General features: G+C 44.8%; 1 protein-coding gene across 3 annotated transcripts in view; it reads left to right on the top strand.

Annotated features, from left to right (window-relative positions):
• Positions 1–25,623, top strand: part of ALS2CL (ALS2 C-terminal like) — a 44,043-nt gene that overhangs the window by 6,040 nt on the left and 12,380 nt on the right. For 2 of the 3 annotated variants that reach the window (XM_075419954.1, XM_075419953.1), the window contains exons 2-16: positions 8,529–8,637; positions 9,500–9,692; positions 11,494–11,559; positions 12,296–12,461; positions 12,893–13,021; positions 13,360–13,479; positions 15,295–15,371; positions 15,767–15,833; positions 16,550–16,746; positions 19,122–19,187; positions 19,950–20,048; positions 21,683–21,841; positions 22,147–22,258; positions 23,770–23,847; positions 25,357–25,484. In XM_075419954.1, coding sequence (XP_075276069.1) covers positions 8,532–8,637; positions 9,500–9,692; positions 11,494–11,559; positions 12,296–12,461; positions 12,893–13,021; positions 13,360–13,479; positions 15,295–15,371; positions 15,767–15,833; positions 16,550–16,746; positions 19,122–19,187; positions 19,950–20,048; positions 21,683–21,841; positions 22,147–22,258; positions 23,770–23,847; positions 25,357–25,484 — 1,763 coding nt within the window. In that variant the 5' untranslated portion in view covers positions 8,529–8,531. Of the gene's footprint in view, positions 1–8,119; positions 8,137–8,528; positions 8,638–9,499; positions 9,693–11,493; positions 11,560–12,295; positions 12,462–12,892; positions 13,022–13,359; positions 13,480–15,294; positions 15,372–15,766; positions 15,834–16,549; positions 16,747–19,121; positions 19,188–19,949; positions 20,049–21,682; positions 21,842–22,146; positions 22,259–23,769; positions 23,848–25,356; positions 25,485–25,623 lie in introns of those variants that run through there. The other variant, XM_075419952.1, reaches the window with a different exon arrangement.

The following is a 25,623-nucleotide window of genomic DNA, read 5'->3' as shown; positions in this document are numbered from 1 at the left end:
TCTGATTTAAGGTCTTGAAATTTGTTTGTTATGTCACACACTGTGATGTGATGTAAAATTCTGGCCTGTATTAACTCAGTCTAACAATAAATATTTAAGAAGTTTATCTACTATTATATTATATATCCGTATAATATATAATATAATATATGTTAATATACCTGTTAATCATAGAATGTTAGGGGTTCGAAGGGACCCCTGTGGGTCATCTAGTCCAAGCCCCCTGCCGAAGCAGGGTCACCTATAGCAGGCTGCACAGGACCTTGTCCAGGCGGGTCTTGAATATCTCCAGAGAGGGAGACTCCACAACCCCTCTGGGCAGCCTGTTCCAGTGCTCCGTCATCCTCAGAGTGAAGAAGTTCTTCCTCATGTTCAGCTGGAACTTCCTCTGCTTCAGTTTGTGCCCGTTGCCCCTTGTCCTGTTGCTGAGCACCACTGAAAAGAGTTTGGCCCCATTCTCCTGACACCCACAATATATGATATTAATATATAAGTGATTTTATGATGGAGTGACTACCTCAGTGGACAATGGAAGAGACATGGATGTGATCTATCTGGACATCTGTAAAGCCTTTGACACGGTCCCCCACAACATCCTTCTCTCTAAATTGGAGAAATATGGATTTGATGGGTGGACTGTTTGGTGGATCAGGAATTGGTTGGAAGGTCACAGCCAGTGGGTAGTGGTCAACGACTCGATGTCCAAATGGAGATCGGTGACAAGCGGTGTCCCTCTGGGGTCTGTACTGGGACTGGTGCTGTTTAATATTTTTGTCAATGACATAGTAGGATCGAGAGCACCATCAGCAAGTTTGCAGATGACACCAAGCTGAGTGGGGCAGTTGACACACCAGAAGGACGGGATGCCATCATAAGAGACCTGGACAAACTGGAGAAGTGGGCCTGTGTGAATCTCTTGCAGTTCAACAAGGCCAAGTGCAAGGTCCTGCACCTAGGTTGGGGCAAACCACGGTATCAATACAGGCCAGGGGATGAAGGCATTGAGAGTAGCCCTGCTGAGAAGGACTTGAGGGTACTGGTGGATGAAAAGCTGGACATGAGCCACCAACGTGAGCTTGGAGCCCAGACGGCCAACCATATCCTGGGCTGCATCCCCAGCAGCGTGGCCAGCAGGTCAAGGGAGGTGATTCTACCCCTCTACTCCGCTCCACTGAGACTTCACCTGGAGCGTCCAGCTCTGGAACTTTCAGTACAAGCAGGACATGGACATGTTGGAGCGGGGCCAGAGGAGGCCACAGAAACGATCCGAGGGCAGGAGCACCTCTTCTATGAGGGAAGACTGAGAGAGTTGGGGCTGTTCAGCCTGAAGAAGAGAAGATTGCTGGCAGACCTTATTGCGGCCTTTCAGTACTTAAAGGAGGCCTATAGGAAAGATGGGGACAATCTTTGTAGCAGGGCCTGTTGTGACAGGACAAGGAGTAATGACTTTAAACTAAGGGAGGGTAGATAACGATATGAGGATATAAGGAAGAAATTTTTTACACTGAAGGTGGTGAAACACTGGAACGGGTTGCCCAGAGAGGTAGTAGAGGCCCCATCCCTAGAAACATTCAAGGTCAAGCTGGATGGGGCTCTGAGCAACCTGATCTAGTTGAAGACGTCCCTGCTTATTGCAGGGAGGTGGTTGGGCTAGATAACATCTAAAGGTCCCTTGCATACCAAAGCATTCTATGATTCTAATTCCTGAGGGAGAAACTCACTACTGATAGGTTTTGTGCAGAACTGTATATTATTCTGCCCTGTAATGTGCATCTTTTAGAGCTATACACTGCTTGGGGATGGACACAATGCTCATGCAAAGGGTGAGGGAATGGTTAACAGCAGGGGAGGACTTGTGTGTCCTTCTGGGCTTCTAGAAGATAGCAAGACAAGAAGAGAGTTTTAGATTTCAAATTCTTTAGATTGCATTTTCCTGCACAATGAAGGGGCATCTACCAGTCCAAGTGTAAGTGCCCATGCTGTATATTGCATTCTTAGATGGTTTTAGACGTTTTACTTAGAAGCAACACCATTACCGGCATGAGAGAAAGTGGCCTAGAAAGTGAAAAGCAATATCTGAGGAAGAGTTTCAGGTTTACCCTGAAGGAAAAGTATCTTTAGTACCGCTTGACTTCAGTTTAGAATGCTTTTATTTACTTCTGAACTAGAGTTTGAATTAAAGCATCTTTATCCCTGCCTCTGCAAAGATGATGTACTCGCTTGACACGGGCTGTAGTAGCAAGGTGCCTCTTCAGCTGCATGGCAGCAATAACTTGACTGCCTCTCAAAGGGCAGGGAAGGGAAAACTCAGCCTGTTTGAGGACTGTATGTCCTCATTTCTGAGGCAGTTGGTAGTAGAAAGATGATGAACTGCAAGGATGGATGAGATTGGAGGGGCTGCAAAGGCGCAATGCCCTTTGGGATGGCTGATAAAGGAGAAGTGAAGAGTTTAACGAGAGGAGGCTACAGCAAACATGGTTGTGGCATTTACATACCAGGTGGTTTAGTATTAAAATGCCCTAAGCACTTTCTAAATCTGGTACTGTTCATGGCTGGTTTCTCTCATCTGAGAAGAGTTCTTATTGACTGATAATCTTAACTTGAGCGCAGAAGGGGATTCACAAGAGGAAGATGGAAATAGAATAGTCCTTCTGTGGATGTCCAGTTTGTTCCTTAATGTACAGGAGCTGATAAGATTGACTAGATGTGTTTTTCCATGAGAAACTTTGTGTCACGTTGGAAATCTATGGGGCTTTCCAGACATTTTCCTGGTGGAAGAGCTGCCTCAGAGCTTCAGGCTACTAAGTAGAAAGGGGTTCTATGCAAAGCTGACAGTGAGCCTCAGCATTTTACCAAAACCTGTCCTTGCTTGGTTTGTCGTCTTTTCTACCCACCCTTCTGGCTATTTCCTGAAACTGAATATTATTAAGCAAGTGGAGAGGAAGGTTATCAGGAGTAGTCAACATGGATTCACCAAGGGGAAATCACGCTTGACCAATCTGATAGCTTTCTACGATGGCCTGACTGGCTGGGTAGATGAGGGGAGAGCTGTGGATGTTGTCTACCTCGAATCCAGCAAGGCTTTTGACACTGTCTCCCATAACATCCTCATAGGGAAGCTCAGGAAGTGTGGGCTAGATGAGTGGTCAGTGAGGTGGATTGAGAACTGGCTGAATGGCAGAACTCAGAGGGTTGGCATCAGCAGCACTGAGTCTAGTTGGAGGCCTGTAGCTAGTGGGGTTCCCCAGTGGTCAGTACTGGTCCCAGTCTTGTTCAACTTATTCATCAATGACCTGGGTGAAGAGTGTATCCTCAGCAAGTTTGCTGATGACACAAAACTGGTAGGAGGGGCTGATACACCGGAAGGCTGTGCTGCCACCCAGTGAGATCTGGACAGGCTGGAGAGTTGGGTGGAGAGGAACCTGATGAAGTTCAACAAGGGCAAATGCAGGGTCCTGCACCTGGGGAGGAATAACCCCTTGCACCAGTACAGGTTCAGGGCTGACCTGCTGGAGAGCAGCTCTGTGGAGAGGGACCTGGTTGTCCTGGTGGACGACAAGTTGACCATGAGCCAGCAGTGTGCCCTGGTTGCAAGAAGGCCAATGGTATGCTGGGGTGCATCAAGAAGAGTGTGGCCAGCAGGTCGAGTGAGGGTCTTCTCCCCCTCTGCTCTGCTCTAGTGAGGCCCCATCTGGAGTACTGTGTCCAGTTCTGGGCTCCCCAGTTCAAGAAAGATGAGGAGCTACTGGAGAGAGTCCAGCGGAGGGCTACGAGGATGAGGAGGGGACTGGAGCATCTCTCCTAGGAGGAAAGGCTGAAGGAGCTGGGCTTGTTCAGCGTGGAGAAGAGAAGGCTCCGAGGAGACCTTCGAAATGCCTCTAAATATCTGCAGGGTGGGTGCTAGGAGGACGGGGCCAGACTCTTTCCAGTGGTGCCCAGAGACAGGACAAGGGGCAACGGGCACAAACTGAAGCCTGGGATGTTCCGTCTGAACATGAGGAAGAACTTCTTCACTCTGAGGATGATGGAGCCCTGGAACAGGTTGCCCAGGGAGGCTGTGAATTCTCCTTCTGTGGAGATTTTCAAACCCCTGCCTGGAAGTGGTCCTGTGCAGCCTGCTGTGGGTGACCCTGCTTTGGCAGGGCGGTTGGGCTAGATGACACACAGAGGTCCCTTCCAACCCCTACCATTCTGTTGTTCTGTGAATGTAACAACCTGTTGTGGCTCCTCAAGACATGTATTTTCTTGCTGAAATGTGCATTTGACAGCTTTGCACAGATTCTGTTGAGCATGAATGTTCCTCCAGGTGACCCACGCTGCTCTTGTCTGTTGGATGCTCAGCAACAGCTTAGGTTGGTATTAGCTGATGCATCACCCTTTTTTCTGCCCCCATTGTCATGCTCAGTGGACAGACTCAGAACATGATGAGTCACAGAGATCTGGGGACTCCTACAGAAGTTGTTTCTTGAGGTATTTTTCCTGTTTCTGCATGAACACTGTTCTGTGTCCATTCTTTATTTACAGATCTGTGCTGCACAGCTTTCTTGTACCTTCATTTCAGGAGAAAATACAGATGTGTCTCACACTTTGGAAAATGTTCTCCTAGGGAGATGTCATTCCTCGTGGGAGACTGGAGCAGGGTGGTGGCTGTTTTATTTTGCCAGTGGAAGTCTCCATCCTCAAAGGCTGTAGGCTTTCTGATCTGCACTTAAAACCAGACATTGTCATGCTATGTGCAGCTAGCAGACCCTTCACTGGAGGTGCACCTCCTTCAGTTCTGGCCATCAGGAGTGCACCATCTTCAAGGTCTTGACTCCCTAGCAGCAGAGCCATCCACGTAGCACAGACTAAAATCTGGTGAACGGGCTTCAGAGTGGCTCTGCTCAAGCTTTCCTTGCTCTTCACAGAGTAAACACGGAATTGCAAAACCACTGAGTTGCATGAAAGCTGTGTCTGAGCCAGGGGAACACAGCATGTGACAGACCCAGGTTTCTGCCCAGCGCTCGCGTCACCCAGCGGCATTGCAGTTTGCATTCAGTTTTTCACACATGTGAAAGTACAACGTGACCTCTGTGTGCCCTTGGACAGTCCCGATTGTTTCCTTTGCCCTCCATGCCTGAGCCAGCGTCAGTTTTGTTCACTAGGTGACGGACTTGAAATCTTCTTTGCTTGACTGGGCTAAAACAAGCGTGCAAATGCTGTTCTCATTGAAGTAATGGGGAAAGTCTGGAAATGGTGGCTGAAACTCACGCTTACCTTCTTGGGTGACGTGATGTGATGTGATGTGATGTGGCAACTTAGGTCTTTTTGCAGTGTCGGAAGGGCTGTTTTGAAAGCTGACTGGTGCTGCTCATCCATTCAGCAAATGATCCATGACTGTAGTGTTCAGCCTGGAAGTAGCCCACAAAGTTTCCCAGAAAGGGTGAGAACGTGATTGCTAAAAAGAAAAAAAAATCACTAAACCCAAAATAAAACAATGTTAACTCTTTTTCAGGTTATAATGGAAAAGAGTATCTGAGTGATTCTGGTTTTTGCAGTTAACTCAAGTTTCTGTACAGCTTTGATACCTCAGGCTTTTCTGAGCCCACGTACTGCACCATGGGAATGCTTTGGTATTGTCCCCATAAGGTCTGAGCTTGGGTCTTCATAGGTAAGAGACCCTCAACAAACCAGGATTTCAGATGGGCAGGAGGCAGAGTGCGGGACCATCTTGTGATTGGAAGGGGCAATGCTACATCCAGATTAGTAGGTCCACCTTGGACATAATTGTTCTCCTTCCAGGTGACCATTACAGAAGTAATCAAATAACACTTAGGTTGGGACAGTGATATTTCTGTGGTGTTGTGCATGTTTTCGTCAGCCCCAAGGAGGCTACTCAGCCTCCTGCTTCTGCTTGTGGCCTGTCATGGTCCTGTGGAGCTGTGGGTAACTGCACCCTTGGTTTGTGTCATTCAGTTTACATTAATCTGACTGTATGTAACGAATGGGTGGCTTCTCTGGCTGTTTCGATAAGAGAAGAGTTTGGGGAAGACTTCCCGAGTTTGGCATCTAGCACCCGTTCTTTTTGTTTTGTACAGGATAAAACATTTTCCTGCTGAATTAAATAAGGACCAGACGGAGAACAAGCCCCTCTCATCACAGAGCAATTTGAAATGATGGAATCACCTTCCCTTCTTCTCCAAAAATAGGCAAAATAGTCAGGTTTAAATAATATTAATAAAACCCACCAGAATGTTACTCGGTGAGCCTAATACGACCCCACTGACTACCTGCTGTTCTGTTGAACCATTTGAAAATGAAATGCTGTCACTACCCAGCCTGATTTTACTCACTGATTAAGCAAGCTACTTATGCTCAGAAATTTCTAACAAGCTTGAGGGCTAAGACCTGTGAGAAACAACTTTATCTTTGTCTCTACAAGACAGAGGATTAAGTGGGGGCAAAAAAATTAACTTTTCGATCTGTTCTGTCCCCTTGATGCTCTGGGCTGAAAGCTGGCTGGCTGCTGTTTTGTTTTGCTTTTTTCCTGGCTCAGTTGCCTTCCCTAGGAGGGGCCAGGAGGAGTTCAGATTCCAGCTTTCTGACCTGTCTGCATGCCTAGAGCTTTCCTCTGGGACGAATCGCCGGCGTTCCTGCAAAAAATAGCTTTATGGTCATGCAGAACTTGATGTATGAAAACTTGCAAACTAATGAGATTATGGAATTTTTTAATGCTTTCCATTTTTCAGACAAATGAAATTTAAGAGGCAGTGGTTACTAAGGAGAAAACATTGTCATTCATCTGTGCAGTCAGTTGTGTCTGGATCCGAACAACCACTTAAAACCATGCCGGCTAAGCATTCAAACTGCAAAGCATAGCTTGTTCTATGATGCCATTTCAGCCCAAGCTCCATGATGACCTGGAAAGGGAGTTACTAAGCAGAGTTTGGTGACTTTATGGAGCTCAAACTCTTATTCAGCAAGGAATCCACCCATGTGCAAAGCTTAAAAATGAGACTTTCCCACTTAACTTAGTCACACCACCCAGCTGACATTTTTATATTCCATGCTAAGATGCTCAAGATATTTCTTCCCATGAAGTATAAAGTAGGGTTAAGCTTCTATGTCTGACTTCCCGACAATCTCAACACAAGGAAAAGAAATCATACCTATTGCTTGTGGCAATCAGGGTAGAGGTTCAGGATGCCTTAGAGTATGCCACCAGCAAATAGCCTGAGTTTAACTCTTCCTGGAAACAGTGCAAAGACTCTAGTGACATGTTGCCTGCTCTAGGTGACCCTGCTTCGGCAGGGGGGTTGGGCTAGATGACCCACAGAGGTCCCTTCCAACTCCTAACATTCTGTGATTCTGTGACATCTCCATTAGTAAATAAATTTGGTCTAGGCCCATAACCAAGTGTCTACTGCATAACCTATACATAGCTATTTCACTTTTCCTCCCAAAATAGCATGACTGTGTGCAAGCTACCCATTTCAGACGGTCCCTGGACCATACCTGAGAATTGTCTGGGAGAGGTGCTAGCTGGCACATCAAAACTGTGCCAAAGTCTCTGCCACAAATTTAGCAATGTAAATCTTTGCAGCATAATGCAATATCCTTATTTGCTTACTGTTGTGAACGCAGCCTTTGAGTTTGCCAACCAGGCTAAGGATAAACGTGGACAGGCCATACTCAGTCCCTCAGTTTTGCTTCACAATGTTTAAAAAACCTCAGAGTTTTGTATTTTTACCAACATTAGCAATATCAGCTGATTCTGCCCATAGTACCTCACCACCCAGCCTTTTTCCAGTGTAGGCTCTTCTGATATGTTATTCGCTGGCTGTGTTCACTTCCTATGATACATTTCTTTCGGGAGGTGAGGCTGGGAAGGAGGAAGCTGCTGGAGTTTGCTCACATGGGTTTGCTGCTTTTTTTTTATCAATGCTGCCCACTTCCACTTTAGGCAAGCTTTCCTTGTTGACGCAGCAGTTGTGACATACAACCAGCAGTGCAAAGTCCTACTCAGAAAGGAGTAACACCAGACCTCTGTTCCTCTGGAGGGTTGGATGACTGGCCATGGCTGGCACAGCTCTGCAGCTCCGTACAACAGCTTTTAATGCCAAAAGGTGTAGACTGAGGCACACAGGGAGAAAACAGGTGAGAGATAGAAGAAAAGATGCTCTGCTTCATCCTTTGCTGCTTTGTACTTCAGGGATTTTCTTCTGGGAGAATGAATCTGGCACTCAACAGGATTAACAGACGTCAAGAAGTTCAGGGCCTTTCCAGTCGTGTGCAAGAGATGATCTTCAACTGGGGGATCAGAAAAACCAGCTGTAGCCTCAGTAGTCTTCTGTGACACCAGCTGATGTTGAGCTATCGGGTTTCTGTTTCATTTTCTAACATTTCCACATGCTTTTTGGTGACAGCAATTACATATGTGTGTGCTGTCAAGAGCAGGAAAGGCTGGTTGTTTGCAATGAGCACTGAAGCCATCGCTAGATGGATACTCTTGCAAGGGAGTTGATGTATGCCTTCTGTGTTGTGTCCAGGACATGTGCACGGCTGAAGCAACTGCATCTCTGCTCCAGGTAGAGGAAACCTTCTCAGCATGCCTGGGACGGATAGATGCCCTCATCCTCAAGCCTCTGCTCCAGGCAGGTAGGTCAGAGCAGACTACTTTTTTGTTTCTAGTTCTAGGCTTGAGTCACAGGCCACCTCTGAAGGGAATTATAACTGAAACTCTGGGGCTGGTTTGCTGGAGTAAGTGGTATAGGGAGTTGTTTCATTTGAGATACTGAGCTCTTAAGGGTGCCTATGGCCTTTCATTCAAGCCTAGGATTACGGTTCCTGTTGTTTTTAGAGATTAATCCAGATTCTAACTAGTGTCAACTTGTACACCTGCTCCAAGGCGTGTTTCCAGAATGGTGTGTGGAAATCCAAAAAGCATCTAGCATATATAGACCCCTAAACTGTTCCCATCCTGCCTCCCTGCTCTCAGTCCATGGTCATGACTGCCTTTGAAGGCAAAACTTGTGGGTGCAGGTTCTGAGCTGGCAGGAAATCAAAGCAGCTCCACTGAAATAACAAATCTCTATAAATATTCACAAGCCTGTCTGGCCAAAAGTGGTGTGACTGGATTAGACCTGTATGGTGGTTCCCTCTCACGTCACCACCTTTTTGGCGTAGCTGCCAAGGAGACCAGGAAAGCCCTTTGAGCAGAAAACTTTCCTCTGGAGCTTGTGTCTGAGCTGGGGCTGAGCCTTGCAGGCTGCCCTGACCACACAGCCCACAAGAATGGGAAGGACAAAGCCTCAGCATGGAAAGCTCACGTAACTACTCACAGGGACATAACCCTAAATAATCATTGTCTCTTTTCTCCCTGACATTGTTTTCCTATAAGAATATATGTGCTTTACATTGAAAAATTGGGCTGAGTATTAGATATAGGTAATGTTTTCCGCAATATTTCTTGGAGTCAAGGCTTTCTGATAATCTTTTTTCCCCCCTTTTTTCCTCAAAGAGCCTAGTGACCAGAAAGGAAAGGAGAACTTTAAGCTCTTCCTCCTCCTGAATGATCGATTTCAAGCTCTCTGGAACCTCACAGAAGAAAATTACCGGATACTGAAACAAAAATGCAGCACCTCTGAGTCATTCTGCATCCAGGACATCTACACTGTCTGGAAGGGAGACCTGTTTCTAAGCCTCTACATCCAGTAAGTACAGAAGCATTCTGGAGTAGCATAAGGGACAAAATTTATCAGCTAAATGATAGGTTTGCGCAATTAATTTGTGTATTTAATTTGTTCGGTCCTGTCCGCTACTGTTCAGTTGTTAGGTCAGTGAAGTGATTGCATTCAGTGCTCAGGACAAATGCTACCGAATATAGCAGACAGTGTAATAAGTAGCCTTTTTTGTAGCTGTGAGTATGCTTGTAGGAGGCGGATTTTTTTCTTGCAAGTATAGCTTTTCTTAATGTATCTTAAAAATGCAAAGAGGGCGAGGGGTAGAATGTGTTGCGGGGTAATATATGAGAATGAAGGTTGAGCTGTCACCAGGCACAGAAAGGCATGTGCGAGCAAGTTTAAAGGACTCATAGGGACAAGAAGAGAAGTCGTCTCTAGACGTAGTTCATATTATGTGCTTGTGGCACATTTTTATGCTTTTGGCAAGGAAGATGATAGCAAATGATGTATGTAGTGTGATTTGAAAACATACTGCCCCACTGCAGTTTCTGTAATTAATTACATCTGCTCCCCATCTGTCTGCAGCGCAAAATAAACTGTTTACAAAAAGCACTGTAGCATGCGTAACCTGTGTGTTGATGTCCTAGCATGACAAATGGTTTATGGACACCTGAGATGACATAAAGGTCAGACTGCGTTTAATCCTTCATTCACCACGCTGGCCATAAATGTGGCCACACCTTTGCCACACGGGCTTGTACCGTCTGTGCAGTTTGACATCCACACAGGAATGGGAGATGGGCTCCTGGACATTGCTGTTCATCTAGTATTGATTTTGGGTTTTTTTCTGGATGTGGAGGAAGAAAGAAGGAAGGACTACTTTTTGTTTTATTTTCACTTGGACAGCATAATCTTAAAAAGTGATGCTCAGCAAACTTTGCCTTTATGTGAACGGAGTTCGGAGCAGTGTGTGTTGTTTGTACTGATTCAGGGAATCAAAATTGGTTTACCTCAAAAAAGAACATAAAAGATGAAAACTCCAGCTGAGTTTTCAGACAACACAAAAGAGAAGTTTATCTCAAGATCTCATTTCCCCTCGTTTTGAAATTAAAGCCTGTTTTTGTTGGCTGTCATGCAAAAAAAGAGCTGGTTCCTACCCACCTCTTCTGACTCACTCTGCGCAGTCTGGATCCTACAACGTCTCATGCGTATTGGAGTGATCTAGGAGGGAGTAAAGCCACTGTTCAGGGGCCTGAAAATCAGCAGTAAATACATATTCCTGAAAGATAAAACAAATTATAATTAATCTGAACAGAACACAGGAAATATCTGAAAACACTGCTGAAGGAAAGCGTGGCATTTGTTGACAAAATATGGCTCGATCTCCCTCTAGTGTGAGATGAGCTGCATTGGCGTGGGACACCTGGACTTGAATTTACCATCAGTAACACGAACCTGACATTTTTTCTTCAGCCAGCAGTAATTCATACCTCCGAAGCTGGTATCTCAAGCTCAGCCTTTGCAGATTTGCTTTCTGGGACAGTTGCGCAAGTTTAGTGCTTAACGCCAGGATGATTTAAACTTCCTGTAACTCTACTAGTGCAAAATTCAGCGATGCAGTTAAACCAGTGAGCTGGCAAAGGGGGCAAAAAGGGAATAAGCCAAGGTGAGAGGTACAGTAGCTATGTCTCTCCCTGCCTCCCTTGGAAAGGTGGACCTGATGTGACACTTTTAAATGAGCTTCTTCCCTCTATCACTCAAACCTTGTAGCTAATGTGCATCTATAACTCAACTCATGCTCATGTGTGTGTGGTTTTTTTCTTGCTAACAGATATTTCGTCACTTTTGCAAACTATGTTGTAGTCCATGGCTTCGAACATGCCACAAAGAGCAAAAGGTCAGTGGGCTGAAAAATGCTTGTTTGAAACATTGATAGAAACACAGTGATGTTGTATGGGTTAAGACACTAAGTTGGAGTGAGCAGCACTGAGCACTGCACCTCAGAGTGATCTCCATTTCACGGTCCAGCTGCCTCTCCTCTGAACTGGCTGCTCTTGCCATCTTCTGAGACCACGGCAGCACCTGTTGAAAGGTTTCCTCTAGAGATCTGTCTCCATTACTTTTTAGCCGTGCACAACTCCTTTTGTAGGACAGGAAGCCTGTAAATTTGGAATGTGGGGGTTCAGGTAAGGGGTGGGACCTGAGAAAGGATGATGTGGGATTTTGGGAGGAAATTTCCACTGCTTGTCTGAGATGTTGTCAGAGTCTCATGGAAATAGCAAATGAAAACATGAGTGCTAGATACGAGAAGATTCATAGCCAATTTGAGTTACCCTCTCGGAGTGCAAACCATCGTGAAAGTCATGCTATATTCTGTATGTCTGTGGGGGTGGTTCCTATTTGCAAAGACCCTTAGGCCAGAGACAGGATGGATGGAGCTCTTATTTGCCTCATTGCCTTATTTCTGTGTATTTGGTGGGCAAATATATTTGCACTATGTTATCTCCTGCTCTCTTAAGTCTTTCTATATCCTCTCTGAGAGTGAGGTCACGTATAAAGTTTGGAAGGCAGAAGAGTGGCCATTTGCAGAAAAACAAATTAATGAGCTTTTGTCTCAATTCACCATCTTGCAGTGAAGCCTGGAAGCACCATAAGACAGTGCTGAAACAATTCCTCAAAGACTTTACCTCCGAGACCTCCATGTCACTGGCCTTACACACTGTTCTTCACAAACCTATCCGGGACCACATTGAGCAATATATACTGCTCCTTACCAAGCTGAATGAGGCTCTCAAAGAGGTAGGAAGCTTTATGTGATGTTGCTTGACTGGCTTATGCTAAAATCTCATGTAGGGCTTGTGGGGCTTTGTGGTGGTATCATTGAAACCAAAGTTGGATTTCCAGTGGACAGCTGGGGTGGTAGTAACCAGCATCCACCCGGTGCAGCCCACCTGAAGGTCTCAAAGCAACAAACAATGGCCACTCCAGTGTAGTACAAGCTGCTCTTCATACAGAGCAGCTGCAAAGGGTCAAGTAACTGGCCTAAGGTTGCACACTTCTGATGGTGGCAGAGCTTTGGGAGGCTTTCCTTGCAAATGAGGTTGGAGAGTTAACTCCTTAGCCCTTTGGATTCTGAACTGCTGAGGCTTTGCTGCAGCTGTAGCCCAGAAAGTAGATGTCCTGCACAGCCATTCTTAACGTGTTGCTCAAGCCCTGCCTTCTTTTATCAGGGCTCTGAAAAGGACGTGGTTACCAGCGCCATCAAGGAATATGTGAAGCTGGAGTCTTTCATCAGCCAAGTCCTGGATGAAGCTTGTTTTACCAAGTTCTTATGGAAATCCTTGGGCTACAAATTCACAGTGAGTCATGGACGTAGAAAGTGGCTTTATGAGGAGCTCTTTTGGAGGTTTAACACTTCTGCTTACACAGGGAGGAAATTTAATATGGATCAAGCATTTGAGGCTTGGTTTAGAAGCCAATAGAACAGGGCAGTGTGGAAGCCTTGAAGAAACCATATGGACATTGTGTGCTTTAGAAGTTGAGCCCTGTGTCCAGTTCTACCGTCACTGTCAGCTTGTGCTATGAGTCAGAGCATCTTGGGACAAAATGTTGGCTTGGGTCATATGTCCTCTCCCAAATCCTGATGTTTCCTGATGCTTTTGGTCTGCCACCTTAACCTGTGTGGTTCTCTCTGCAGGATGTACTCTGTGTACCTGAAAGGAGGCTGCTGGAAGATAGCAAAAATCTTCCCATCTCTGCCAGCACGAATCGATCAGACCGGATATTGCTCTTTGATGACGTCCTTGTGCTGATTCAGGTGAGTCTTCAATCTTTCAGAGGGATTGGAAGGGCAGCATAGATAAATGACAGCAAAATACAAGTTCTTTTAACGCTGGAAATGCAGCAGAGCTTGTCTGTTGGCAAAACCTTGTCTCAGATCCATGCATCTGTGGTTTGCACAGGAGAATAAAAGAAAGCCTACTGAAGAAGAAAGAGGAGCATCCACATAAATTTTCCCCCAGTAAATGCATACTATCCAACTACCACAGGCACCTTTCTAGTAGCCCATGCCCACGTCTGCATATGAATCTGTTGATTTCTGCTCCTGCTTATTCAAAGGGGACCTGATGCGCCAAAGATATTATGCTGTAAACACTCATGCATAGGACTAAATATGATCTTTCATGGTTGACTCTGCTAGCGGCATGGGAGCAGAAGTTGCAGGTGTTCTTGGGGCTATTTCAGGTATTTAGGGCCTGGGTGTGGGGCAGACAGGGAGTGTCTACAGCCATGGATAGCTAGATGAATAGAAGATGTTCAAAGCTACTCTGCAGCATGTTAACTAAGTCCAGCTTGGCTTGCTCTGACTGACAGCTCGTATAATCTACCACAGCTCTCTTGAAGTGCACCTCTCTCTGCTTGTTCTTTAGTCAGCTGCCAGCCCCTCAGGTGTCCAAATACATGACTGCCTTGTGAGCTGATAGATCTTGTGGGCTCTTCCAAACATACACCTTTATGAGAATGCTGGGCAGTCCTACACAGCTGGCAGGGTCTAGGCCTGAGGAAATAGGGTGGCGATTATCTCATCCAACTTTACATTGTAGATTTCTTAGCACTGTAGTGATCTCGCTGTGAGCAAGTGCCCTCAGGCTCCCTTTATAGTCAGGGGAGAGATACATATGCACCGTCTGGGTGTGGTTCACCTGACCTGTTTTAAATGCCAAAATTAGGATGAGGTGAATCATGTCCTTGACTCCACTGGATAGGATCAGAGCACACGGTAACCAGCTCACATGGAGATATCTATGTTGTAGACATCTCTGTTTAGTCAACCGTTCCCACCCACTATGTCTCATCTGCTACTCTGACTGTTATTGAGGCTTGTGGGGATATAAATGGACTGGGATTGAACTGGTTAGCTTGGGCTGCTAGCAGGGGACTTCTGATGAGGGCTCTGGTGCTGGGAATATGAATCTCCCTCCTTTCCCTGTTTGCCGAAATCTGGTAGATACATCAGTGATTAACTCGTGGTGAACTCCATAGTGCTAGTACCTAACCTTGGTCAGCTACATCCTTACAGACAGCAGCTCTGTAGTGTGGGAACCTGGACATTAGACAGGGAAGTGAGATGTAATACTTCATGCAGTCTTTACCTAATGTATTTCAATCATTTTAGTTTTTTCTGTTTACTGTGCTATTGATAAAAATAGTGGCTCCTTAAATGTTGTACTTCTGGGCAACTATTGGCTGTGCCATATGGAGTCCAAATCCTAGACAGATCATAAGCAAAACTAGGGCATACTGGGTGCCAGGGATGATTTGGGAGTGTTGTCATGTGATAGGGAAGAAACACTTGTAGAGATAAGAGCCGTCTAAGAGGTCTGTTACTGTTAGCTGTAGCCATGGCATTATGGAACATCACTTATATGTGTTAAAGTAAGAACTTTCTCCCTTCTCCTACGTTTCTTCGATGTCCGAGGTCTGTCACTGTAGCATGGGATACATGTGTGGACCCCAAAAGAGCGAATTTACAGTGCTGCTGGTCTTGCTATGGTGTTCAATGGATTGACAGATTGGGGGCAAAATGTGATGTTTACATCAATAACAGGAACACCTTCTCCCTTTGTTCCAGGGAAACAGCTTTCAGAGTTTTGATTTGAAGCTTGTGTGGGTAGATGAAAACTGCACGGAGAAATCAGCTCCAGGACTGTAAGTGGAAAATTTACACTTGGAGGTGAAAAATAAGAAGTGTTCAACTTCATTGTGAAACTGAGAAAATGATTCAAGACTTTGTCCCATCTCCTTTCCACCCAGTGGGATTGGTTCTGGGCTGTGGGTAATTGCAGCACCTCTCAGATGGGATCACAGCAGCTCGGACTTGTATTGCCTTGCCTTTGCTGACCTACTGAAATCCATCAATAATAAAATAGTTATGGCTCCAGACCTAGAGAACAAAGATGAGTTGACTAGTTGAGTACCTCTTGCGAAGGGAAAAATGACTGCAAGAGCACCATTTAGCTTCTGAAGAGGAATGGGAAGAGCAGGGACTGCTGTTTGACTGAGAAATGTGCTTTTCACAGTCTGTAACGTCTTTCCCTTCACAGGTACGGATTCCGCATTATAACCCCAGAAGAAACATTCTTTTTCTCTGCCAAAGACCCGCAGATGAAGGTTAGTGGTAGATAGGGTGTTTCTGTTCCACCTGAAAAACTGTGCATCAAGTTTTAAAATAGGGGAATGGCTTAGAGGGGATGGCAGCTCTGTAGTGGGAACAAAACATTGACTACTGAGTGGAAGCTGAAATCCCATTAAGCATCAGGATTTTAGCTTTCTGATCAGGAGACAGATTAGTGGGCTCTGCATTTTCTTAACACGCAGTTGAGGCTTTTCCTCTGTAATTTTTCCCATTTTAAAATTAATTAAAGCAGAATAATAAGCTGTGTGTTTTTATTTTGTTTTGTTTTCTCCCTTCTGTGAAGCCAATACCTCATTAGATGGCCAGAGGTGGTTTAGACTGTTGATGATAGGTGAAAAATATTTGGAGGCTGGAAGTGATCTGCCCTGGGCAGTAGTGTGTGCTGCAGACCTGGGGACAGTACACTCCCATCAGCACGGTCCTGTGCCAAGGCCAGTTAGTGGTGGTGAGTGTCAGGCTTAAATGATTTGGAAGTGGTGTGCATTGTTTCAGTATCCAACTTGCAGGACCCAAGATAACACCTCCTGTTGATGCTGTAGGTGGGCCACAACTCATCAGCCCAGCCAGCTGAGTGGCACACAATTGATGGGAACCCAAAAGCTTCTTGCTGCTTCTCCTGAAATACCTCTTGTTGAGAACTATTTTGCTTTCCTCACTCGTTAGTCCAGCACTCCTCTTTCTCTGCCCCCAGGCTGTTTGGCAGTGGAAGCTGAACCAGGCTGTCCGCCAGGCACTGAACGGGAAGCGAGATTTCCCATTGTGGGGCAAGACTGGTGAAGGAACCGAGCCCCCGTCCTGCCGCTTCTTCACCTACGTCTTCAGGCAGGAGGGCAAGTTCAAGAGTGCATCCTACGAGGGCGAGTGGCACTGGGGAAAGCCACATGGCAAGTAAGGAGCCTTTTTTTGCCCCTTTCCTAAGTAAGAACGTGCAAGGACAGCCCTGCTGTTTTTGTGTAGCACTGTCTGGATCCCCTGGATGCGGAGGTGGAGGTAGAGATACCACAGAGTGGCTGTGGACAAGGGGTGATCCATCCCATGTTGGACCATGGACTCTGGACTGGTGATGTCGCTGGGTGTGCCAGCCTCGCTGGTTCCTGCCTCACTTGTTTTCAGAGGGAAATCTGTTATTGAGGACAGATTGAGGGGACAGCTGGGACACATTTCCTTGCTTTCAGGGCTTGGTCAAAGCGTTAGTCCTGCCACATGGTCTATTGCACGGTAGATGTCTCACTAGTGATACTGGTTTATGCAGTAAATTGCAGAGGCTGACCCTAATAATGTGGTAATGATCACACTGAAGGCGCTGCATGAGCTTGTGACTGTAATTAGGACTTCGACTTGAGCTAATGTTTATTTTCAAGATCTCAGCCTGAGGCACAAAATCTTAGCATTGTGATGACATAAAAAAAACCCAACAAAAATCCTCTGCTTGCAAGTGAGTGAAAAGTTTGATCCTGTGCTATCAAAGTATATTTTAACATCCAAACTATTATCACAGGAACTAAAAAAATCCCCAAGAGTAGTTCATAAATACAAAAGATGCTCAAATGTGTGTCTTGGGAACTTGAGAACTATTCATTAAATCCAACTGACTGTTTAAGAGTAAGGTCTGCCAAAATCTCTTTGTTATGGGATAGAACAGTCTCTGTTTTTGTGAAGAAACAAGAAATATGCCCAGTCTCCTCAGACACCAAAACAGGCTGATGAGTTTTATAATTCCTAAGTTTTACACAGTTTGTTTACAGTTGAAACAAAAAGGATGTACAGACTTGGTTTGAGAGCACCTTAAAATAATGAGAATATCCAAAATCAAAAGCTTAATCCTGAATCTTCTGTGGAATAGACTGTGCCTTGCCCCAGAATAGCATTAAATAGGTGTTTGTAGTAGAGCTATGTCTTAGGCAGTCATTTACACCATCCCCACCTTCTCCAGCACCTGCACTCCTAACTGAGATCTGAAAGCCATTATGTGCAGACACAGAGAGACAAGCACCCCTCCTCGCTCTTCGTCTCCTCCTGTCTTAGGGTTGCAGAAATGAGATGAAAAAATACCTCTGCTGCTTCAGATTAAATGATTTGACTGAGGCATCCCAGGAAATCTGTGGCAGATATAAGTGACTTCAGGTGCTTTCCATGCCTGGACTTTTAATTGCTTAATTACTAGGCTGTCCTTCCCACTCCTGAAATTGCTCTTCTATGTGACTTGCTACTAATACAAGGTTACAGAGTAGCACGCTGCTCTTGATGGGTTGTCCACCTCTGAGAGCGCGACTGGCATGGCAAAGCACATGAGCAGAAAGCTGCAGCAGTGTGAACCAGGGGTTTTCAGCAAAAACATCTGCATTCTTCACTGTCCTGTCCCACTAGTCCTGATGACTTGATGTGGGGGAAGGAGATATTCCCACTGAGAAGCTGCTTAAACCATCCCAATGGCTGGAGCAGACATTCTCTGCTTTACTCTCCTTCGCTAACATTCGTACTAGCAAAGCAAAAGGAGATGTATTTTCAATCCACTTAAAATTAATCTGACCACTTCCCTGTACATACCAGAAAAAGAGCCTGTCCCGTGTAGGTGTTTACACTTTGGTGAAAGTCAAACAAATACGTCATGGTTTTGGTACTGCACCATCTTCCATTGTCTCTGGTTGGGGAATGTGTGGGGAGCTGGCTGTGTCTGGGACGATGCAAGAATTAAAAGAGTGAGTGGGTGTGGGTGGAGTGGGCGACCGGGAGGGAGGGAAATGCATTCACAGCTGGGCACAGCCATGCAGTAATTTGACCATTGACTGTTTGACTGTTCCAGTCTCGTTGTTGCATTGTTAACTTGTGTAATCATTTCTACAATCCCCACACAAAACAGATGGGAAGATATGATCCCTTTAGGCCAGCGCTTGTTTCTTTTGTTTTCATAGTGTCTGGCACAATGAAGTTCTGGACCATGGTGTCATTATGTTGTCTACAGGGATGTGCCATGATGGAACTTCAGCTGGCTTAATCACATGCTGCACTGCAATTACAAAAGGATTATGTGCAAGGTCCTAGACTGATGACCCAGCAACTCTACAAAATGCTTTTGAGATTAGGGAACTTGGAAGCGGCTTCTTCCCACTCATTCCAGGGCATGAAAACATTATGGTATTAAATCCTTCCATGCAAACCAAGGTTCTAGAGGTGCCTGGAGAACTTGTGTGTCTGTGTTCCCTAAGGAAATGTTTTGATGTTAGCCATTTCTAGGTTGTTGTAATGCTTCCTTTGAATTGCAGAGGGACATTGAAGTGGCAAGATGGGCGCAACCATGTTGGAGATTTCAAAGAGGGCTTGGAGCATGGGTAAGCCTTAAAAAAACAGGGTGTATCTTGCTAAGGAATGGTTCCTCCCAGAGGTAGAGGGACGCTGGCATCTTGTAGAGAGGCTCTGTTCACTGTTACAGCCCAATTCATCTGACCTCTTTTAGACACCTGGCTTAAGATCAAGTAGATTGTAACCTAGAGCGAATGGATAGGGAGTGTGTGCAGATGACCAGTTTAGATGCAAACATCTCTTCAGCTGGATGAATCTGACTCCAGATCTCTAAATCTAGGTGTATTTATTCCTGTGATATACTTTGAGAAAGTTAGTTTTAGAAATCTTTGAAAATCTCTCTTAAATGAGTTTTCGGTGGAAAGAAGCCATTCTACAAAATTAATTATAAATGCATTTTTTCATATATTTATATATCATATATCATCATATATTCAAATAAAATATAAATTATTTTTCTAAAACCTTTTGAAAATAAGACTTTTAAGTCCCTCATTTCTACATGAGATCCAGAATAGGTTAGGTTTTTAAAGGGAAAAAAAATTTCAAATGCTTTGTGTTGGAATTAAGAAAACATTTTTCTTGCACCAAAGCAATTACTTTGGTAGTCTAACTCAGTTTCTAAACTGGAGAAGGGAGAGAGACAGGAAAAAAATCTACAACACTAAAAGTAGCTCTGTAGGAGAAGCAATAAGAAACTGTGACTGCAGTTCACAAGGATACCTGGAACTTCATCCAGTAAAAATGAGTCACCTTTTGCCATGCTGACTTCTGCCATATGCACCTTACAGGTTTGGAATATGTCTTGTTCCACGCCGATCTGAAGACCGGTATGACTGCTATAAGTGCCACTGGTACGAGGGCAAGATGAGAGGATATGGAATCTGTGAGTAAGTAAAACCTAAAGACGGACTCTGGGGGGAAAAAGGCGACTCCATGTATTTAATGTTCCCAGCTCACTGTGAAAGGCTTAGTCACAGTGTAAAAATCCAGGGTAACTCAGGCACCAGAAGATTTTGCTTTGGAGATGGGCATTATGGCTTCTTCACAGTCCCTGAATCTCCCAAGCATGAGGATAGTAAGAGCTTCTCTGCAAGCTACGACCATTGTAACTACCTGACATAGCATCCTCTGTGCCCTATAGATGAGGACACAACTTTGCATTCATGCTTGTGGTTGCAGAGCAGAGAGTGCACAGTGTGCCATCAGTCCTGGAGCTTGGTGGAGCTCACAGCTCGCTCTGGCTCCCCTGGCCTGCTATCTGGACTAAATCTTGTATAGAGTGGTTACTTAACAATGCACGGGATTGTTGGTGTGGGAATCATAACTGTAAACCTGAACTGCTGAACAGGGCTCGTTCCCCTAGTTGGCTTTTTTTTTCTCACTCAAATTCTGGGCTGAAATCCAGAGCTTAGGAAACAGAGTCTGAGGTTTTCTTATTTACTCATCAAAATGCTTCTGGAAACAGTCATTTGCACACTTGTGTCTCGAAGCACTGCCGGGAACTTGGATGGAGCCTGGTCTGTAAAGCACTGTATTGTGGGCACATGGTTGGTGTCCAGCCTTACCCCCCATCTACCTTCCATTTACAAAGTCAAAAATGGCAGCGGATGCCTGCTCAGCAGGTTGAAGGTAGAAACCGGTATTGTTTGTAGCCCACGGGGTGAAGTGGACAGGGTTAGCTTGCATTGTTCATGTAGCAGTGAGCACAACAGCATCCTCATCTTTGCATAGGTCACACGTGGCTTGTAGCCAGATGGGCTGGCCAGTGTGAAGACTGGACCAACCGTTGCTACTGCACATACTTAGCCCTGCTTTCACTGAGTCAGCTGTGGCAGAGGAAAGCACTCAGCCCAGCTTTCCAGCTGCTTACTGCAGGATAGGCCATCTTCCTTCCTACAACCTGCTTGTTGTGATCCTCATTTATGAGTCAAACGTAGAATACAGGACACGCAGAAATCTCTAGTGAAGTCAACTGAGCAGTTCTGCGCTAGTGTTTCTGTGGTCAAGTGTGAGAGCATGTTTATAATTATAGATGATAGCTCTGCTTAGCATAAGTTCTTTCTCTGTTGTAGCAGTGAAGATCTGCTGGCCAGCATGGATAGACCTATGGGGAACTCTTCTCAAGGGGGTGAGCCCAGGAGAAGGGGTGATTGGCAAGTGTAGAAAGGTGAAGGCGGATCTGGCTTCCTGCTTGATCTTATCTACTCCCACTCTGGATTAACCAGTGGCCACTGCAGCCTGGCTGGTGAGAAGTCAAGGACTGAGTGGCCGCTCTCATGAGGGCAATTGCAAGCCTAAGCATTGTGTCCTTACATAATGTTGAAAACTATCTGTGGACTGACAAGCTTGGGTGATGTATGTTCCTGATAGTGAACAACTACCAGCTCCAAAGCTATCAGTCAAATATTTGAAATATTTAGCAGGCAGAAGAGCCCAATCTACTCACTTTCCTGGCTTCCTAATACAATAGTAGCTATCAAATGGGCACAGTCTTAAATTCTGTTTGTCTCTCTCCCTGCAGGTATGGGAGTGATATGGTCTACAAAGGTTACTTCAAAGACAATGTGCGTCAAGGGTTTGGGATACTGGAGAACGTCTCAGCTGAGCATCCATTTAAATACACAGGACAGTGGGAAAATGACAAGAAGAATGGATATGGAGTCTGGGAAGACAAAGATAGGTAAAGGTGGTATAGATCAGGGCTGGCTTTAAGTGCCGGACAGTTTTGTCCCTCAACTGGCAGGGGTAAAGCATCATGTTTTAATGGGGAGATGTGGGAATGAAGGGGGGATGTGTTCAACCTCTGCTATAAGGCTTGAACTCCTGGGGAAGCATTATACAAATTGAGTTTGTGCAGTACTTCTGGCACTTGTGCTGCATGGAGCATTGTATCGGGTAAAACTAACTTCAGTAAGTGATACATTAAATTGACTAAGATCTAATGAAACAGGGAAAAAACATAATTTGTTTTCTATTGCATTCCAGAGGGGAGAGATACATAGGGACATGGCTCGATGATCACAAACATGGACAAGGCATTGTAGTAACCCAGTCAGGTGTCTGCTATCAAAGGACATTTCACGCTGATAAAATGGTGGTAAGTATCCATTTTCAGCGGACTCTTTAGATAGATGGGACATGGAATTCCTCATACAGGGCAAAATTAAGATTTGACTTCATATTCTTTGAGGGAAAAAAAAAGCAAGAAAATGTAAGCACTGATGTTTTAACATAATAATGTTTTTGAGGAACAAGGACTAGATTAAGTCTTGTTTCTTATCATCTTCCTGAGGGGCAGGTATGAACTAGATGTCAGACTGTCACTTCTCCTTGCTCACACTAAGACGCCTTATAGGTCTGGCTGTTAGACGGACCATCAGGTCACAATTAGAGTCCAGAACTCATATGTAAAGTGCTGTGCAGTTATACGTGATATGACATCTACCTTAGAGATCATTAAGCCTTTATCTTTTCAGTGTGAGCTTACCTATGACAAGTTGGCTGTCCAGTTCATTGAAAGTTTAGATGTTGGTGTGGAAAGCAAAAGGGATTGGCACCACTAGAACTGGCTTGGAATAAAAGCATTTCTTCCCACAAAAAAATACGCACTTAAAAAAACAAGCAACACCTTCCCCACTCACCAAATTAGGACAAAATGTTTAGCATGGAAACTTTGTCATAAGGGCTTTCCATAAAAATTCCATCTGCGGGGAACCAAAATAAAGCCATCTTTTGGCCTGCCAGCTGCCAAAGGCTCCTTTAACTTCACAAGGCTTCCGGGTGGGGAGCAGTCACTTCAGCTTTCCTAGTGGAAAATTGATATAGCCAAGAAGCTTCCCTTGGAAACCATTATTTTTGCCAGAAAGGGTGCTTTCCATCAAGAAAACCATTCCAGTGGAAAATGTGTTACATCTCTAAAAGCGACCACATTTTCTGGCTGCTATGGGTGCGTAGAAACCTTCAGGCCCAAATCATGGGTTAAGCCCCATCAAGAAGACTCTTCCCCCATTGGTATAAATTATCCTGTGTCTGTTCTGCATCTTGGTGCTCCTTCCCTGCAATGTGTGCTGCTGTGAGCAGCAGTGGGAGTTGGGAAGTAATGGAACGAGTTATGTTATGTATGCTTAGGAGTAGCTTGTTAAAGCCCTGTTGACTGCCCAGCAAGGGACAAAGCTAGTTTTACACAGCAGCTGCCTGCCTTTTTTTCTCTTAATCATCTTGCAAAGAATGACACAATTTGCTATAATCACCTAAAGGTCACAGGATTGGGAGTACCACAAGTTTGACCTGTATGGCAATTCTTGGTGACCCTTCTTAGAACAGGAGTCTGCCTTTTGTTCCTTGTTCTAGGGAAAATAATATAATAGTACTGTTGTTTAAAGCCTCCTGACTACCCAGTACTTTTCCTCTCTGTGGTGATGCCTAATGGGTTATCTCTAGAGTACCTCCTTGCTTTTCTCTTGAGCTTTGCAATGCTATGTTGGGTTTTCCAGAAGGTTCTCCGAATTGGCAGCCCATAAATATTCCAAGTCAGTGGCTGTTTCTAGATGAACTTGAGTAGATAGGAAGTTAAAGTCATGAATTCACTACTTCTGCTTTAAAATGAAGGGTTCTGGGATTCTGCTCTTGGAAGATGACTCTGTCTACGAAGGGAACTTCACGGAAGATCTAACGTTTGTTGGCAAGGTGAGCACTTCCTTCATCTCAGTCTTTCTGTACAGTTGCTTGCTCTCAGAAGGGCTGATGGATTCATCTTCAAACTTCATACCCTCCTGCTCCACTTCCCCCAGTCCCCTAGAAAATAACATTTTCCTGTTTATTTTGGTTTTGGGTTTTGTTGGGTTTTTTTTTCCTATTTTCAGTCTCCTTCACAGAAGGAAGGCTGCAGCTGAGAGGCTTCAAGTAGTTGGGGTCTTGGTGCATTGTTTTGTTTTTTTACTGGTTTTTTTTTACGTTGAGGTGTTTGGGTTTTTTGTTGTTTGCGGAACATTTTTGGCTGTGCTTCGCAGCTGCAGTTGGGATGCTTTTGTATTGTTGGAACAAATGTTTTATCCTTTGTAGTGTTTGGGAACACAGGAAATGATGTACAAACCAAGCGAAGTTGCAGTATCAGCACTACGCTAACGTAACTGAGATGTTAACACAGCTGACGGATATTGGAAGTTTAATTTTGCAATCTGGACACTGCGCTGACACGTTCAACATTTTGTGGTTGATCTTTAAGGGAAATATCTGGTCAAAGTGTTCAAAAAGTGCCCCACTGCAGGCAAAGCTAGTCCTCTGGCTTGTTAAAAAAAGCTATGATGAGTCTGACAGGAAGCATGTGGTTATATCAGACTGAGCTGGATGTCAAAATAGACACTTGGTAATGATTGCAAATGAGCCCCGTCATTTACTGACTTGTCATGGGAGAAAGAGTTTATCATCATCATGTTCAGCGAGAAGACTTGGGGTGGATTTTGCAGAGACTGATTATAGTGCTTAGATACTGCTTCTTCCAAAATTAATCTTTAGTTTGAGCAATCAGTCTAGAAAAATCTGTTCTTTATCTAGAGATGGAATGCCTCCTGCTATTAGCAATGAGGATTTCAGGCTTGTAGTCAAAGCCAGAATAGTTACGATATGGTTTGGCTTTGGATATGATTTAATTAAAACCTCTACGTTTGAGTCAAGCTGCTGCATGTCTTCTGTATTTGCCTCAGAGAATTTAAGGTTTGTCTTGGTAGCAGGAAACATTTTCACAGCATTTATGGTGAATATCATATGATTCCCCCTACCTGCGAGGCCAAACTTGCTTGTGGTTTTAACAAGCAGAGGAAAAACAGAAGAGAAACTGAAGTTTCATGTGTTCACTCCAGGTTAGAAGTAACTCACAACAAATTTATGCCAGTACATTTTATAACTCAGAGGAGATATTGAGAGGGTATTTTTAAAGCATAATGCAAATGTTTTACTCTGTGACTGTGGTGGTCTTTTCCCCCGAGAATCCTATGTGTGTCATTCAATAGCAAGGACATATTTTCTCCAATGACTCTGTCGCTTTGGATGATGAAAATATGTATGTCTGTGCTGGAAGTTGTTCTTAGTTGCCATTTCAGGAGCTGGCTCTGAAAAGAGAATTTGAGATCTCGGTCCAGCTTGTTTCCTCTCACTAATGAGATCTTGGCAGCATGACCCTTTATTTCTCTGTTGCAGGGAAAGCTGTCCTTTGCCAACGGCTTCATTCTGGAGGGAACGTTTACTAACAAATCAGGCCAAGGCCTTCAGACGCACGGCATCCTGAACACATCGAACGAGCAGCTGGACGACAGGATAACCAAAGTGTGAGCAACACAAGCTGACTTCTTGGGTCATGGCTTGTACTTTGACTCTACCTAGAGTAGTACTGGATCAATCCCTACAGGGTTCAAGGCAGTCCTTGCTGAAAGAGTTGATCTAAAAACTGATTTATATGAAAGGAGA

The sequence above is a fragment of the Opisthocomus hoazin genome, chromosome 4, assembly GCF_030867145.1.
Source record: "Opisthocomus hoazin isolate bOpiHoa1 chromosome 4, bOpiHoa1.hap1, whole genome shotgun sequence".
Lineage (NCBI taxonomy): Eukaryota > Metazoa > Chordata > Aves > Opisthocomiformes > Opisthocomidae > Opisthocomus > Opisthocomus hoazin.
Note: the sequence above shows the minus strand (reverse complement) of the source record. Positions and strands in the feature narration are given on the sequence as shown.